Source organism: Antechinus flavipes, chromosome 1 (genome assembly GCF_016432865.1).
Source record: "Antechinus flavipes isolate AdamAnt ecotype Samford, QLD, Australia chromosome 1, AdamAnt_v2, whole genome shotgun sequence".
Classification (NCBI taxonomy): domain Eukaryota; kingdom Metazoa; phylum Chordata; class Mammalia; order Dasyuromorphia; family Dasyuridae; genus Antechinus; species Antechinus flavipes.
The window spans coordinates 593,640,232-593,654,337 of NC_067398.1; the positions used below are offsets into that span (position 1 = coordinate 593,640,232).

The window sequence follows — 14,106 nt, forward strand, 5'->3', positions numbered from 1 at the left end:
AAGGGAAAAATAACAAAATTCATTTGGAGAAACAAATGTAAGAATATCAAAGAAATTAACAAAACCAAGGGGAATGGAAAAAGGAAACTAGTAAAAGATTGCAAACCAAAACATAAAGCAATAATTGCCAAAAATAATTTGCTACTGATTAAGTAACATAATCTGAAGATTCTAGCTACTGACGCAAAAACTCACTATTCAACAAAAATTAATAGAAAATTTTTGGAGTGTAAACTGACAGAAATTAATTATAGACTAACATCTCACCAACTGTATACCAAGACAAGTTTCAAATGGATACATTATTTATGCATAAAGGATGACATTATAAATTAATTAATTAGAAAATGTTAGAAGTTTGGACCTTTCAGATCCTGAGAGAAGGGAAGAATTCTAGGCCAAACAAGATATAGAGAGGTTCATGGAAGGTAAAGTGAACAAATTTGAATAAATACAATTTTTTTAAAGTTTTGAACAAACAAAATCAATGAAACTCAGATTAGAAGGGAAGTAAGCAAATGGGAAATAACAAATTTCTTTTATGAAATCCTTATTTCTAAAATATATAGGAAATCTATTCAAATGTATATTTAAAAGACCTATTCTGCAAATGTTAGATTGTCAAAAATTTTGAATAGGTATTTTATGGAAGAAGAAATACAAATTATAAACAGTCATATTTTTAAATGCTGTGAATTGCAGAATAACTAGATAATTAATAATTCTCTAATAATTAGAGAAATGCAAATTAAAACAATTCTAAGGTACCATCTGATAGTGGTTATCTCCAGGATTAGAATATAAGCAGCTTGAAGGCAAGGATAGCTGCTGTCTTTCTTTGAATCTCCAGCACTTAGTACAGTACCTGTCACACAATGAGCAGTTAATAAATGCTTACTGTTTAATTGAGTAACTGATACCTTCAACGATAAAATCCATTCTTTTGGGCTACCAAATCCAACTAGAAATGTTCTGTTGCTAGCAACACAATGTTTCCAACATACATATTCTCTATAACTATAAAATAATGCAGAGGAGAAAGTTAAAGATAACTCTATAGTATAAAAGATGATGGGATAAATTTTATTGCTAAAGCACAAAACCACTAATCAGGAAATCTCATCTTCTTGGGTTTAAATTCAGACAATAGCTATGTGAACCTGGACAAGACACTTAATCTTGTTTCAGTTTCCTCATCTTTGAAATGGGATATAGAAGGAAATGGTAAACCACTCTATTATCTTTGTATCTTTGCTAAGAAAACCCCAAATAGAGTCATAAAGAGAAGGACACAACTGATATGACTGAACTACAACAAAGTTACAAAATAAGAGTTAAAAGATGAAACAGGTTTAGGGGAGAAAGAAAGTAAGGTAAGTTTTAGACATGCTGAGTTTGAAATTTGATACAAAGCAACATACATGTAAATCTCTTTTTCATATGATAACCATTCTTATAACTTGAACAGAGAAGATGTTTCCCAAGCTATGTTGCAGCCTCCAAGTCTTCTACAAACTAAGCATCTCTACTTTACTCAGGCAAATCCTAATTGTATGATTTTGAAAGACCTCCCCATCTTGATTATCCTTCTGGTTTATGCTTCTCTAAATGTGAAACCAATTGGGCTTCAGGACTGCAGTCTATCTGTGAATCATATATTCAACCCAAACTAGCTGTTTCCTATACAGAATTTGATCTCAATTACATGGTGTCATTAACAATTATATTTTAAACTGACCATATGTTACCAAGCTATATATTAAAAGACAGATATTATTAAACACAGTTATTAGAAACCTTCATCAAAGCTTGCTTACCTAAAGGGAATTACAAGAATCAAAAGAGTCAATATTTTCTGACTTGTAGCATATCTCATTCAAGAAGATGACTGTATAGAATTTTCTTTGTAGGTTTTATTTACAAATTGAAAGAGAGAAATACAAGAATGTGTTGAAAAATAGTTTTTATTCTTGAATATTTTGATGCTAAAGTTTGATAAAAGTTTTATTATTAGGGTAAAATGGAACATTCTGTTGATCTTATTAAACACACAGATTTAAAAATTATAGTTAATTTTTTCTTTGTTCAAACTCCATTGAAAGAAAATGTACACCTTCTCTTCATTAAGAAGACATTTGAACTTTCAGTTTGAAAGAGAACCTCCTTAACAGAAAAACCCGCAAATAATCCCCCAGAGATTCCTGACTCAGACTGGTATTTTCCCTTGTTACATTGTTGTGAATGAATGGTCATTGTTACAAAGGGACGTGTGTTGTGGTTACATAGCCTCATAATTAAGAAATACTTACATATTCTTTATTCATACTAGAAATTATACCATAAAGGTGGTCTTGGACACCTCCTTAGTAACTTGCTAAATCTTGTAGAATTATCTTAATCCTACATGCTATGTCATCAGTTCCACTCCTCATGTGGCAGATGTTTACCCTTGTCATCATTAATGCTCCATCTGTCAAGGAAAATGCAGTCTTTTCATTTTATTCTTGGAACTTGATATAATACATGAAATTATCTCTTTACATTAATAAGGAAATATCTACCATGAGTTAAACACTATTTAAAGTTGATTGTTTCCTATTGTTTTAAACAATTTGTCCTGTTTTTTAAGGTATATTTTTGGACATTAGTGTGGCAGGATCATTTTTTATTTATTCAAAATTTTTTGAGAATGTTTTATTGAAAAAGTAGAAATTTAAAAACTTTTTCATTAATTTTTGGTCAAATTTTCTGGAGACATCATAAGAAAAAAATTTCAGTCATTTCCAATAATATCATGGGCTATTACTTATGTTTCATGAATTTTTTATGTATATATTATAAAAGAATTCTTTCTCTCTCATGATCCATATATTTCTGTAACCATAAGATCTGGGAATTTATGAAACTTGAGGACAGAGGACAGAGACAGAATTTTGTATTTTTGTCTTATTCTTGAAAATAGCAGTCCTTTATTAAATATTTATTGAAGAATTATCCTCATTCTGTTGGGTGTTTGAACCCTGATGACTTAAATGTCAAATAGTGGAAAATGTCCAAGAGCTCCAGCTGTTTGTGTTTGAATGTATAGCTTACATGGCACCCAATGGGTAGACCACATGAAAGGAAGATAGCAAAATTTCTTGCAACTTGCTAAGTGGATTCCACTCATAATGGGAGTTTCAAAGATGTCAAAATCATATTTTAATGATTTTAGGGTCTGTGGGATGTTATATTTCCAAGAAAATGAATAATTTAGGTCATTTTTAGGTTTACTTTAGCTACTATAAGAGATGTTTCAATAGTAATACCCCCAAAAATGGACACATCTCAAAATCTATAATTCTAGAAATAGTGTTACACTGGGCATCAGAAAAATAGATTTGGGTCTCAGCTTATCATTAGTACTAGTTGTATGGCCTTGAATGAATCACAACCTCTTTCTACCTATATTATCTAACCTGGAATAGTTATTTTTATAATATTTGCTTAAAGGAGTAATCTTGAGGATCTAACTAGATGATGGCATGATTGGTAGAAATGTAAATTGTTCTTAATGGGATTTTTGATGTTGTTTGCTGTTATTGCTATTAGCATTCCTGGCTTTTTCTTATTGTTAAAACCTTCCTTATGATATCTACCTTTGTTTAAAACTCATTAATACTTCATTTTTTGCATTAAACAGCTGATAATTTTAGATCAGAAAATATTCTATGCTATTTGGATAAAGACAGCTTTTCAAATATAAGTGATATTATAAAACAATATTAATCATTTTTGTCTATTTTCACAAGTGTCCCAAGATTTCTCCTAGATGAAAAAGGATCCAAATTACTACAAACTTGTATAAATAATAATTTAATATTTGCAAGTCTGGTAGCTAGTAGTTTGCCTTTACATCTCTTCTTTATTTGTAGTTTATATCAAAATAAGATGGATCACCTGATCCATTCATATGGTTATAAGATCATTCCAAGAGGGTAATCACCACATGGTCATCTCTTCCTTGCCATAGCATTTCTCCTTCAAAGTGAACAAGTCCATGTTTCCTGGCTCTCATAAGGATGCCCACCACCTTGTCAGAAATCCGTACATATCTGTCAAAGAGTTCCCCAAAAGTGACTTGGATTTTGCCATCCCGTCTGTGGCGAGCCATTGTTCGGATGACAAAGCACAGATCCATGATTTCCCGATATATGTGTTCTTCTGCTCTCTTGGCCCGTTCAGCAGTTTTTGTTCCCTCTTTAGGGCGTCCATAGCCCTCGTCCCCTTTGTGCAGGCGGGTGGACATGGCCAGCTCATGATCAAACTCTTCACTAAAGGGATTCAGCTTTTGGGACTGCACATGCTCATCAGCCCATTTTTGCCATTTTCCCTTCATGCTGCTCACTTGGCTGTATTTCCTCTGGGCCTTGCTGCTGAGATTCTCTGCAAACCGACTTGCCCTAAAAGTAAGAAAGGAAATAGTTTTAACGCCGAGGGATATCAAAGTTATTGCTTTACTCTATAATACTGATTTCGAAATCACAAGATAAATGCATTTTTGAAAGTTACATGTAAATCTATTTTATAAATGAAATCAATCTTAAAGGTCTCTTAAAGAGACCTGCATAAGGCATTTGATCTCTCTGTGCCTCAATTTTCTCATGTATAACACAAGGGAGTTGGACTCAGTGACTCTAATGTCCTTTCTACTTCAAAATTCACGGTCCATGGGGCAGCTAAGTGGTGGAGTGGTTAGAGTACCAGTCCTGAAGTCAGGAGGACCTGAGTTCAAAGTTGGCCTCAGACACTTAACACTTCCTAGCTGTGTGACCCTGGGCAAGTCACTTAACCCCAATTGCCTCAGTAAAAAAAAAATCATGGTCCTGACCTTTGAGATGAGACCTTTTACAATTCTAAATGATTTTGTAACTTTCCTGTACTGTATGTCAAAAAAAAAATTTTTTTTTAATATTGGATTTTCCTAAATCCAGGGCACACACCTGTACAAATATCACTGGTTTGGAGTATTCATGATTATCAATCCTCTAAAGCTTAAACAAGCATGAGTGCTGCTCTGGAGGATATTAGAATGTTAACTATAAAACAAAATTATGATACTACCCAAAGCACTAAAAAATATTAGGCAATACAAAAACTGTGCCAGCAAACCTAGAAAAGATAGAAATAATTCTCTAAGTTGTGTTAAATTCTTATTTTCTAAATAAAAACAACATTAAATGCAGCTTTGGTATTTGTTTCATTTAATGGAATGGTTTGGGTTAATTTGAGTGCAGGTAGATGACACATGGGATAGAATTGTGAGCTGGTGCTAGGAATTCAAATCCGACCTTAGACATTTACTAACTGTGTGATGTTGAGTAAGTCACTTAGCCCTGTTTGCTTGCATTCTTCATTTATAAAGTGAGCTGGAGGAGAAAATGGCAAGCATTTCAGTATCTTTACCCAGAAAACTCCAAATGGGGTCGTAGAAAGTCAGATATGACCAAAAAAAAAAAAATGAACAGCAACTGAACTTGGGTCAATTTATTATTAGCTAACTTTCAATCGTATACAAATGTTAATAAATATTTATTAAAAAGAATGGACTGTGTTATTCCATTGATATTTTAATTTCATTTGACAATGCAGTGTCAGATATGAATACCCATATTTTTAATCTCTGTCCAAATGAGAATGATAACCACTAGATGGCAGATTTTCACTAAATCTAGAGTTGAGTTTTTCAAAACCTAAACTCCAGTACTCTCAATATTATACTTATTTTTCCTTTATTAAAATTACATTATAAAATTTGCCATATACTACATATTTTACAATATCACACTCATAATCTTTCAGGATCTGAGGGGAAAAAATAGCTTTTCTTCCACTCAACAATAAGAGATTTTTTTTGGATTTTTTCTTGGTCAGCTAATAGACTTAATTATTTCCCTTTTACAAATAACAGTGTGATTGAAATTGTGAATTTTGAGTCCAAATAAAATGGTAAAAAGAAACCAGAAAAACCATTAAGTATTGAGAATCAGGGAATTTCCTTATATATAGTTTGTGAAGACTTTTTGAATGTACATAAAAATTTATTTGTTCAGCCATCTAATATCACAAACTCTGATAACCAAAACATTTCTAAATTAATTGAAGATCATATATTTAAAGTTTGCTGTGTACAGAGTATTGTACAATGGAACTTCAAAAAAAATCTTGAAATTCTAATTTTATTCATTCAAGAAACTCCTTTCTGAAATTTCTTTCCTATTAATAATCTCAAAATAATTTAATGCTACTAGAGACAAATACATCTATTTTAGTTCAGAGTTTTTCATTTAATCTTATGGCTAGCTAAAATTTATATAGTGGTTTTAAGATTTTCAAAATATTTTATAAGTTTTATCTCATTTAATCTTCTTTACTACCCAGCGAAGTAAATACTATTATTATTCCCATTTTGTATATAGGAAAACTGGAGTTAAGAAAGGTTAAACAACTTCCTTAGAGGTACACAGCTAGTATGAAGAATTTGAATTTTTGACACTAAGTACTTGCATATTATCTAGAATGGCCTAGACATGATGGTCCAAGAAAATTTGAAAAGGATATCAGAGATAATGATTATGAAATTGGTTTGAAAGAACAGCACATGGGAAAAAAAAAACAGTTTTATACATTTATATACTAAGAGAAGACTGGTCTTGAAAAAAGGAGGCTGGGATTTATATCCAGATGCTTACTAGTTGTGTGATCCTAGTTAACTCATTTAATTTCTCCTTAAGCTTAATGTATTAATTTCTAAAGTGAATAACAAGGTCACAAACATGTTCCCAGTAACCCTCATCTTCACCCCACAACTCTTCAGTCAGACAAATAAAAATCAAAAGAAACTGTTTTAAAATTTTTTTTTTTTAAATAGAAAAACAGGTCAGTTCCTTTCCATCTGGATGGACTTCTTCTCATGTTCTCCCTTGATTTTTTCTAAGAAAAATTAAGTAGAAGGAGAAAAACAGCTCTGGTTAGTGGCAGAGACATTTAAAATTCCAGCAGGAAGGTCTCAAGAACAAGGCATTTATAAAAAGTTAGGGAGGCAAAAATACAAAAAACTTATGAGAGACAATGGAAAAGTTGAAGTGTGAAGAAAAAGTTAAGAACTTGGTAGGAGACAGAAGAGTGAAAATTAGATTATATATACATATATATATATACATATATACATACATATATATATGTATGTATATATGTGTATGTGTGTATATATATAGCCAGTAGGGAGATAGTTTAGCTGGAAAAGTGAGAATCACATTTGGTTAGAAAAGAAATAATGGAAATTTAAAGTGAACAGAATAATGCCAAAATATAATAATATAATAATGCCAAATACAAAAACTGAATTCTATCTATTCAAGTCTAAATTTTCACTTTTTGAATAGTGTTTCTTTTGGTCTCTACCTGTTTACTTTAAATTACAATGAACTTCATTTACTTGAGATAAATTTGTTTTTCTCTACAATTTGAGGAAAATCTCAGCCATCCCAAAGCCATTTTTCTCTTGGTTGGATATTTTTAATTTATGAAGTCCTTAAATAATCAATATTACTTAGATTTATTTCCACTTATTTGAGAAATGGAGGGGTGGGGCATGGAAGTGAAAGCCTTTTTCTAAGTGGATCTCTTAACATAGCTGGCTCCCTGCTACCAGCTGTAGGCACCAGTAATCTTGATTATAAGCACTATGTGAGAATTCCAACAGGCAATCTTGAAATTTAGATTTCTGAAGAAGCAAACTGGACTGGGCTAGAATTACCTCTGACATTCAGGAGGTGCTGATATAAACTGATTTCTAATACTACATGTTCTCATTAAGGATAGAGGTAAGTGCAGAAGATGGGGAATAGAGAGATAAGAAAAGAGATTTAAAGGTAATCCATGCTTTTGCATAAATTTCAACAACACAGGAAAAAAAAGAGATGGTAATTGGTTCATACTAGCTATAATCTTTAAATTATAGTAAACCTTGTATCAGGGCCAGCTTTATCTTTTCTCTGATTATGCTATATAAAATTAATATAAAGAATGGAGGCAAGTCCAGATTTTATACAACTTTTGAATATTAGATTTGGAAGGAACAGGAGTAGTCATCCCTTCTAGCTCACTCAGTTTACAGATAATGAAACCAAATCTCAGAGAAGTTAGAATTTATTAAGTTTATACTTTGAGCTAGTGGCAACATTAAGATTAGAATCTATGTCCCTAGACACTCAATCCAGTGATCTTTCCACCAAAGTATGGTGCCTCCTTATCATAACTATAGATCAAAAGCATCTGAGAATATTATTTGAGCTTAATTGTATTTAGGGATTTTTTTGGGGGGGGCCTCTTAACTTATGATTTCATTGGTAAAAGGAATTGTTATCTACCAAGGCAGGTTGGATTCCTGCTTTTTGTTTTGTCTTGGATAAGGAGTTCTTAGAGAGAGAGAGAGAGAAAGAGAAAGAGAGAGAGAGAGAGAGAGAGAGAGAGAGAGAGAGAGAGAGAGAGAGAGAGAGAGAGTGTGTGTGTATGTGTGTATCCATCTGGCAGCCTAGTAAAACCTATGGACTTTCTCATAATCATGCTTCAAAATATGAAAAATAAAATACATAATATTCCAAAGAAGATGTTAAAATATAGAAACTATATTAAATATATATACATTCATAAATGATCAAAAATGAATTTTTAAAGCATAAAGACTCCATGATAAGAATTTCTATTTTAGAGAATTGCTGAATATGTTGAAAGATGTCTTGTGCAAGTCATATAGCCAGTATATATTAGCTGCAATACTTGAACCCTGATATTCTTGTCTTGGGAGCAGTCCTTAGTCTTTCCACTGATAGAAATAGCCATCCTTATGAACAAAAAATGTTTGTAAGCAGTGCATTTTTTGTAGGGCAAGGAATTGGAAATTGAGGAGATGCCGATCAATTAGGGACTGGCTAAATACATTATGTTATATGAATGTAATGGAATATTATAGTCCTATAAGAAATCATAAGCAGACTATTTCAAAAAAAAGCTTGGAAAGACTTACATGAACTAATTCTGAGTGAAATGAGCAAAATCAAGAGAACATTATACACAGTAACAAGCTGTGATATAGAGAACTGCTGGTCAAGCTTCCACTGTCAATGCTGAATTATATATTCTCTGAAACTCAGCATCAGAGGCACTGAGAAGTTAAGTGACTTATTCAGGGTCACAAAACCATCACGTATCAGATCAAAGCAAACTCTCTAGCCATTAAACAACACTTTCTCTTATGGACTATTTGGGCTGGAAAAAAAAAAGTCATCACCTCACTAAAATAAATATTGCCCACCTTCCTGATGATGAGTAAATATCTCTAAGCTCAGCTAAGCTGGTCCTTAGTATGACAGGTAGAATTCTTTAATGTTTTCAATGCATTTTAAGCTAAAAGCCCAAATTTGTGGCCTTGCCTTTGACAGTCAGGGCTCATCTCTGTGCCAATGATGAGGAATCAAAGCATATCTTTGAGGGTACATAGAAATCAACATTTTTTTAAACTTTTAAAAATGTGAAACTTCAAGTATACACATTAAATAAGATGACATATTTTGTTTTTCATGTTTCTTCAGAGTATTAAAATTTTAGTAACATCATATACATGATAGTGTGTGTTTCCCACATTTTGAGCCACTATGAACCCAGAGCCGAAATGCAAAATGGAAGAATTGTATTAAAAAAAAAGATATGTTTTTATTATAAAACTGTTTTCATCTGATTCTCTTTTTTTGGTGGGGGGAGGGAGGGCAAATATCTAGTATATCCAGGATCTTGTTAAAATTGAGTCCTTTGATTTTGATTAACCAAATAACTTGGATCATAGTTTACTGTAAAGAATGCAAGACTGGGAATTAGAATTTGCCTGAGACACTAATCAATCAACTAATCAACCAATCATTTAATTTGCTAATTAAATTAAGACTCTTGCCATAAGTAAGTTCTTGAGCCTTGACCCCAATCTCAATTTCATCTACAAAATGGTAATGATAATATCTCCCTCATCTACCTCATAATGTTATGTGAAGAAAACATATAACTTTGACTCACTATGGAAACATGAGTCTTTTTTTTTTTTTTTTAATAAAAGTCCATGAACTTGATGTAGAGTACCAAAATTGGAATCAGGAAGTCTCCTCTTTGTGAGATCAAAGCTGGCTTTAGACTTTTGCTAGCTCTGTAACCCTGTACTTAACATGGTTTTCCTTAGTTTCATCATCTATAAAATAAGCTGAAGAAGAAAATGACAAACCACACCATTATCTTTGCCAGTAAAACCCCAAATGGGGAAGCAAAGAGTTGGACACAATTGAAATAAGTGAACAACAATAATTACTGCACTAAGTAATTTAACCTCTTTGTACTCCTGGAAACTTTCTAAGATCATAAAGGTACAGAAGAACTATGAATTGGTGATAAAGACAACTTTCTTAGGAATTCCTTGGAACAGTGAAATCACAGATCTATTCCTTCTCTTTACAAAGTGAGGAAAATATCTTATTCCCCTCAAGAAACATTACAAAAGGGTCCAATCTACATTTTTGTGATTATATTGAGAGAAAGATCCCTAACAGCAGTTAGCAAAAATGTACATTATTACCTTGGAAGAAAGTTCATTTTCATATAGATTCTGTGCCTCCTGGATCTTACTTGAGTAATTTTATAGACTAAATTAGAAATAGGCAGGTATTCCCCAGTTCATAGACAGTCCCTCTCCTCATTTACCATTCTCCAAAGGAATGAGGTATTCAGTAAGAAAATGCTGAGCTCAATCGTATACTTCATTAAAAATAAATACCATTCACAGGTGGCTTTAGCTTTGCTGAGAATGTGGATTAGAGGTTTGGCTCAAAATAGAAAGCAGTAACCCAATACTATGGGCCTTTCTTTACATGTATATGTCTTTAGCAGGCAGCTAGGTGGTACAGTGGATAGAATGCCAGATCTGGATACAGAAAGATTCATTTTCTTGAGTTCAAAAGTGAACTTCAACATTATTAGCTTTGTGACTCTGAGTAAGTCATTTAACTCTGCCTTAGTTTCCTCATCTATAAAATGAGCTGAAGAAGGAAATGATAAACCAGAAAATATTTTTGCCAAGAAAACCTCAAATAAGGTCATGAAGAGGAACATGACCAAAACAACTGAACAACCAATAAAATATCTGTCTTTAAGGGAACACAGACCAAAAACATCATGATGTTGAGGAAAGAGCAGTAAGTTTGGACTGAAGAGATCTAGCAATGCAATAGAATGAAAAGTACAATAGATTTGAAATTGAGTGAATATGGGTTTGAATTACAGGTCTAGAACTTAATAGTTGTATGACCTTGAGCAGAGCACTTACCACTTTGGACCTCATTATGAGAAAGTTGGATTAGGGGACTCTCCACCTTTAAATAGATGAGCCTAAGATACCACTTGTATAACATTGGATAATTTATAAACACTTAATGTCCTCAACTTTATAAGTAGGGGGGAAAAAAGCACTTAAGAGTATCTAACTCACAAAGTGCTTGTAAGAAAAAGTATTCTCAAAATTTTGGAGTTCTAAACAAATGTGAAATATAATATATGAACATGTAAATTATATATACACACATGTATATTATGTTATAAATGCATATATATATTTATGCATGTATTTATATTTCCTCTAAGCCTGTGTTTTATCAATGCAGGGAACTCTCAGCATGAAAATTCCCTGAACTCATAAAACTCAATTGGGCTGAAAAGTATAAGTAGAGAGATTTGATGAGTTGACCTGGATCACAGAACCTATATGTGTGAGAAAACTAGTGGTTTAGGAGACAAAATACTGGACCTGAAATCATGAAAGACCCAAGTTCAAGGCTTGTCCCAAGCACTTACTTAGCCGTGCAATTTTGAGCAAAGTCAGACAACCTTTCTCTAAGTGTTTCTCCAACTGTAAAATGGGATCATAATAGTGCCTGACTTGCAGAGTTGAGGACCAAATGACATAAAAAAACTTAAGCACTTTGCAAACCTTAAAGTTTTTCCTACATGATATTTATCAGTATTGATGTATCAGCAATAGGAGTCAAACCTTAAACTTTCTGCTTCCAAGGCAAAACTTTTATCCACTAGGCTATCTCAATTGCATAACAATACATGCATTTTTAATTCATGAGCCTATTCCAAGGCCATTGTCTCAGTGAGAAAGAGAGAAAGGAAGAAAGAGAAAAAAAAAAGAAAAACAAAGAAACAAAGCAAAGAAAGAGATGAGGGAGGGAGGGAGGAAGGAAGGAAAGAGAAAAGGAAGAAAGAAGAAGAAAAAAGAAAGAAAAAAGTAAGGAAAGGAAGGAATGAAGAAAGAAAGAAGGAAGTAAAGGAAAAAATAAAGGAAGAAAGGAAGGAGAGAAGAAAGAAAAAATTAAAAAGGAAGGGAGGAAGAAAGGAAAAAGAAAGGAAGAAAGAAAAGAAGGAAGAGAGAGAAAGAGACAAAGCAAGAGATAGAAAAAAGAAAGAAAGGTGAAGGAAGAAAAAGAAAAGAAAGAAGGAAGGAAGAAGGAAGGAAGGAAGGAAGGAGGGGGGAATGGAGAAAGGAATGGAGGACAGAAGAAAGAAAGGAAGGAGGGAAGGAAGGAAGGAAGAAAGAAAGAAGGAAGAGAGAGAAAGAGACAAAGCAAGAGATAGAAAAAAGAAAGAAAGGTGAAGGAAGAAAAAGAAAAGAAAGAAGGAAGGAAGGAAGGAAGAAAGAAAAGAAGGAAGGAGGGAGGGAGGAAGGAAGGAAGGAAGGAAGAAAGGAAGAAAGAAAAAAGTAAGGAAAGGAAGGAAGGAAGAAAGAAAGAAGGAAGGAGGGAAGGAAGAAAGGAAGAAAAGAAGGAAGGGAGGGAGGGAAGGAGAAAAGGAAGGAATATAGCATTCTTTAGTCTTTGCTGTGGACCCAAAAAGTCTCTTTCCAGGGAGAAAAATGGTCATGTTAGGATCGCAAGAGTTCACTTACTGGGAAGGTGTAGGTCTTTTAATCCTGGCTGCAGTCACATGGTCTCCTTCTTGCTTATTGCCTTCCTGCTCTATCCGTTCTTCAGAATCCCCTCCATAGCCGCTGTCCTCAGTGTCTATGCTATCACTGCGGCTAGTGGGTTCCTCTTGCTCTATTTCTTTCCAGCCTTTAGTTAGTTCTGACACCAGGTTCAAGCACTTCCTCCTCCTGGTTGGGGAAGTGTGGCTATTCAGGATCTTGTCAATGGGATCCAAGTCTTTCCCTTCCTGCCACGATTCAGAGTTGGTCCCGTCATTCTCATATCTGTTGCTGAGAAGGCTAATGTCCCGTCCTCGCTCATAGACTTTGTTGACCACTGTTTTGGTTACCTCCTTTCTTTTAATGTGGGTCTCCCCAGATTCATCATGAGCAAGATTGTTTAGACTCTCCCTGTCTCTATTTGAAAATGAGTTTGCCAATAGGCACCTCTGACTCCCCCCTAAGCCTTGTTCTTGGAGGGGCTCTAATGGTTTTATATTTTGGTTCTCTTTGGGTGACTCACTTGTCTCCTTAGCTCCACCAGGCAGCCACCCTGAAGGTTCTTGGGCTTGCTTCTCACTATTCTCATTGGCCCATTGCTGCCAGCCTCGAGCTAAGCTAATAACTAAAGAGGCTGTCCGGATCTTCTTTATTGCTCTTTGAACCGGCTTCTCCTTTGACTTTTCTTCAGGGGCCATGCTGCTCTCCTCTCCTATCTTAGTCCCGTCAATTGCCCTGAGTGAATGATATTGAGCACATCGTGTGGTTGGGATTTAAATAGAAGCAGGGTGTGTGGGATGGGAAGGAAGATCTGGTGACGATGGAAACTATGTCAAACATTTCTCTCCAAGTTACAGTGGTTAGCGGTGACAGGTTCTTTTTTTAAAACACCCTGACTTGCATTTCATCCTAGCAGGTGGATATTACAGATGGTGAATACTGGTGACATAGAAGCGCTAAGGGCCTTAGTGGAAATTATGAGATCTGATAATCTCCTCTGCATGTGCTCTTTGACCTTGCACTTACTCAGTAATAAATTATAATTTCTTTTCCCTTAGATCTTG

At 33.9% G+C, this 14,106-nt stretch overlaps 1 protein-coding gene across 1 annotated transcript; it reads right to left on the reverse strand.

Moving 5' to 3' along the window:
• Positions 1-1,946: 1,946 nt before the first annotated feature.
• Positions 1,947-13,802, reverse strand: ABRA (actin binding Rho activating protein). Its single transcript, XM_051970981.1, has 2 exons — positions 13,025-13,802; positions 1,947-4,442 (listed from the first exon to the last, which is right to left on the reverse strand). The coding sequence occupies exons 1-2, from the start codon at positions 13,738-13,740 to the stop codon at positions 3,965-3,967; spliced, it is 1,194 nt and encodes a 397-aa protein (XP_051826941.1). The 5' UTR covers positions 13,741-13,802; the 3' UTR covers positions 1,947-3,964.
• Positions 13,803-14,106: the final 304 nt, after the last annotated feature.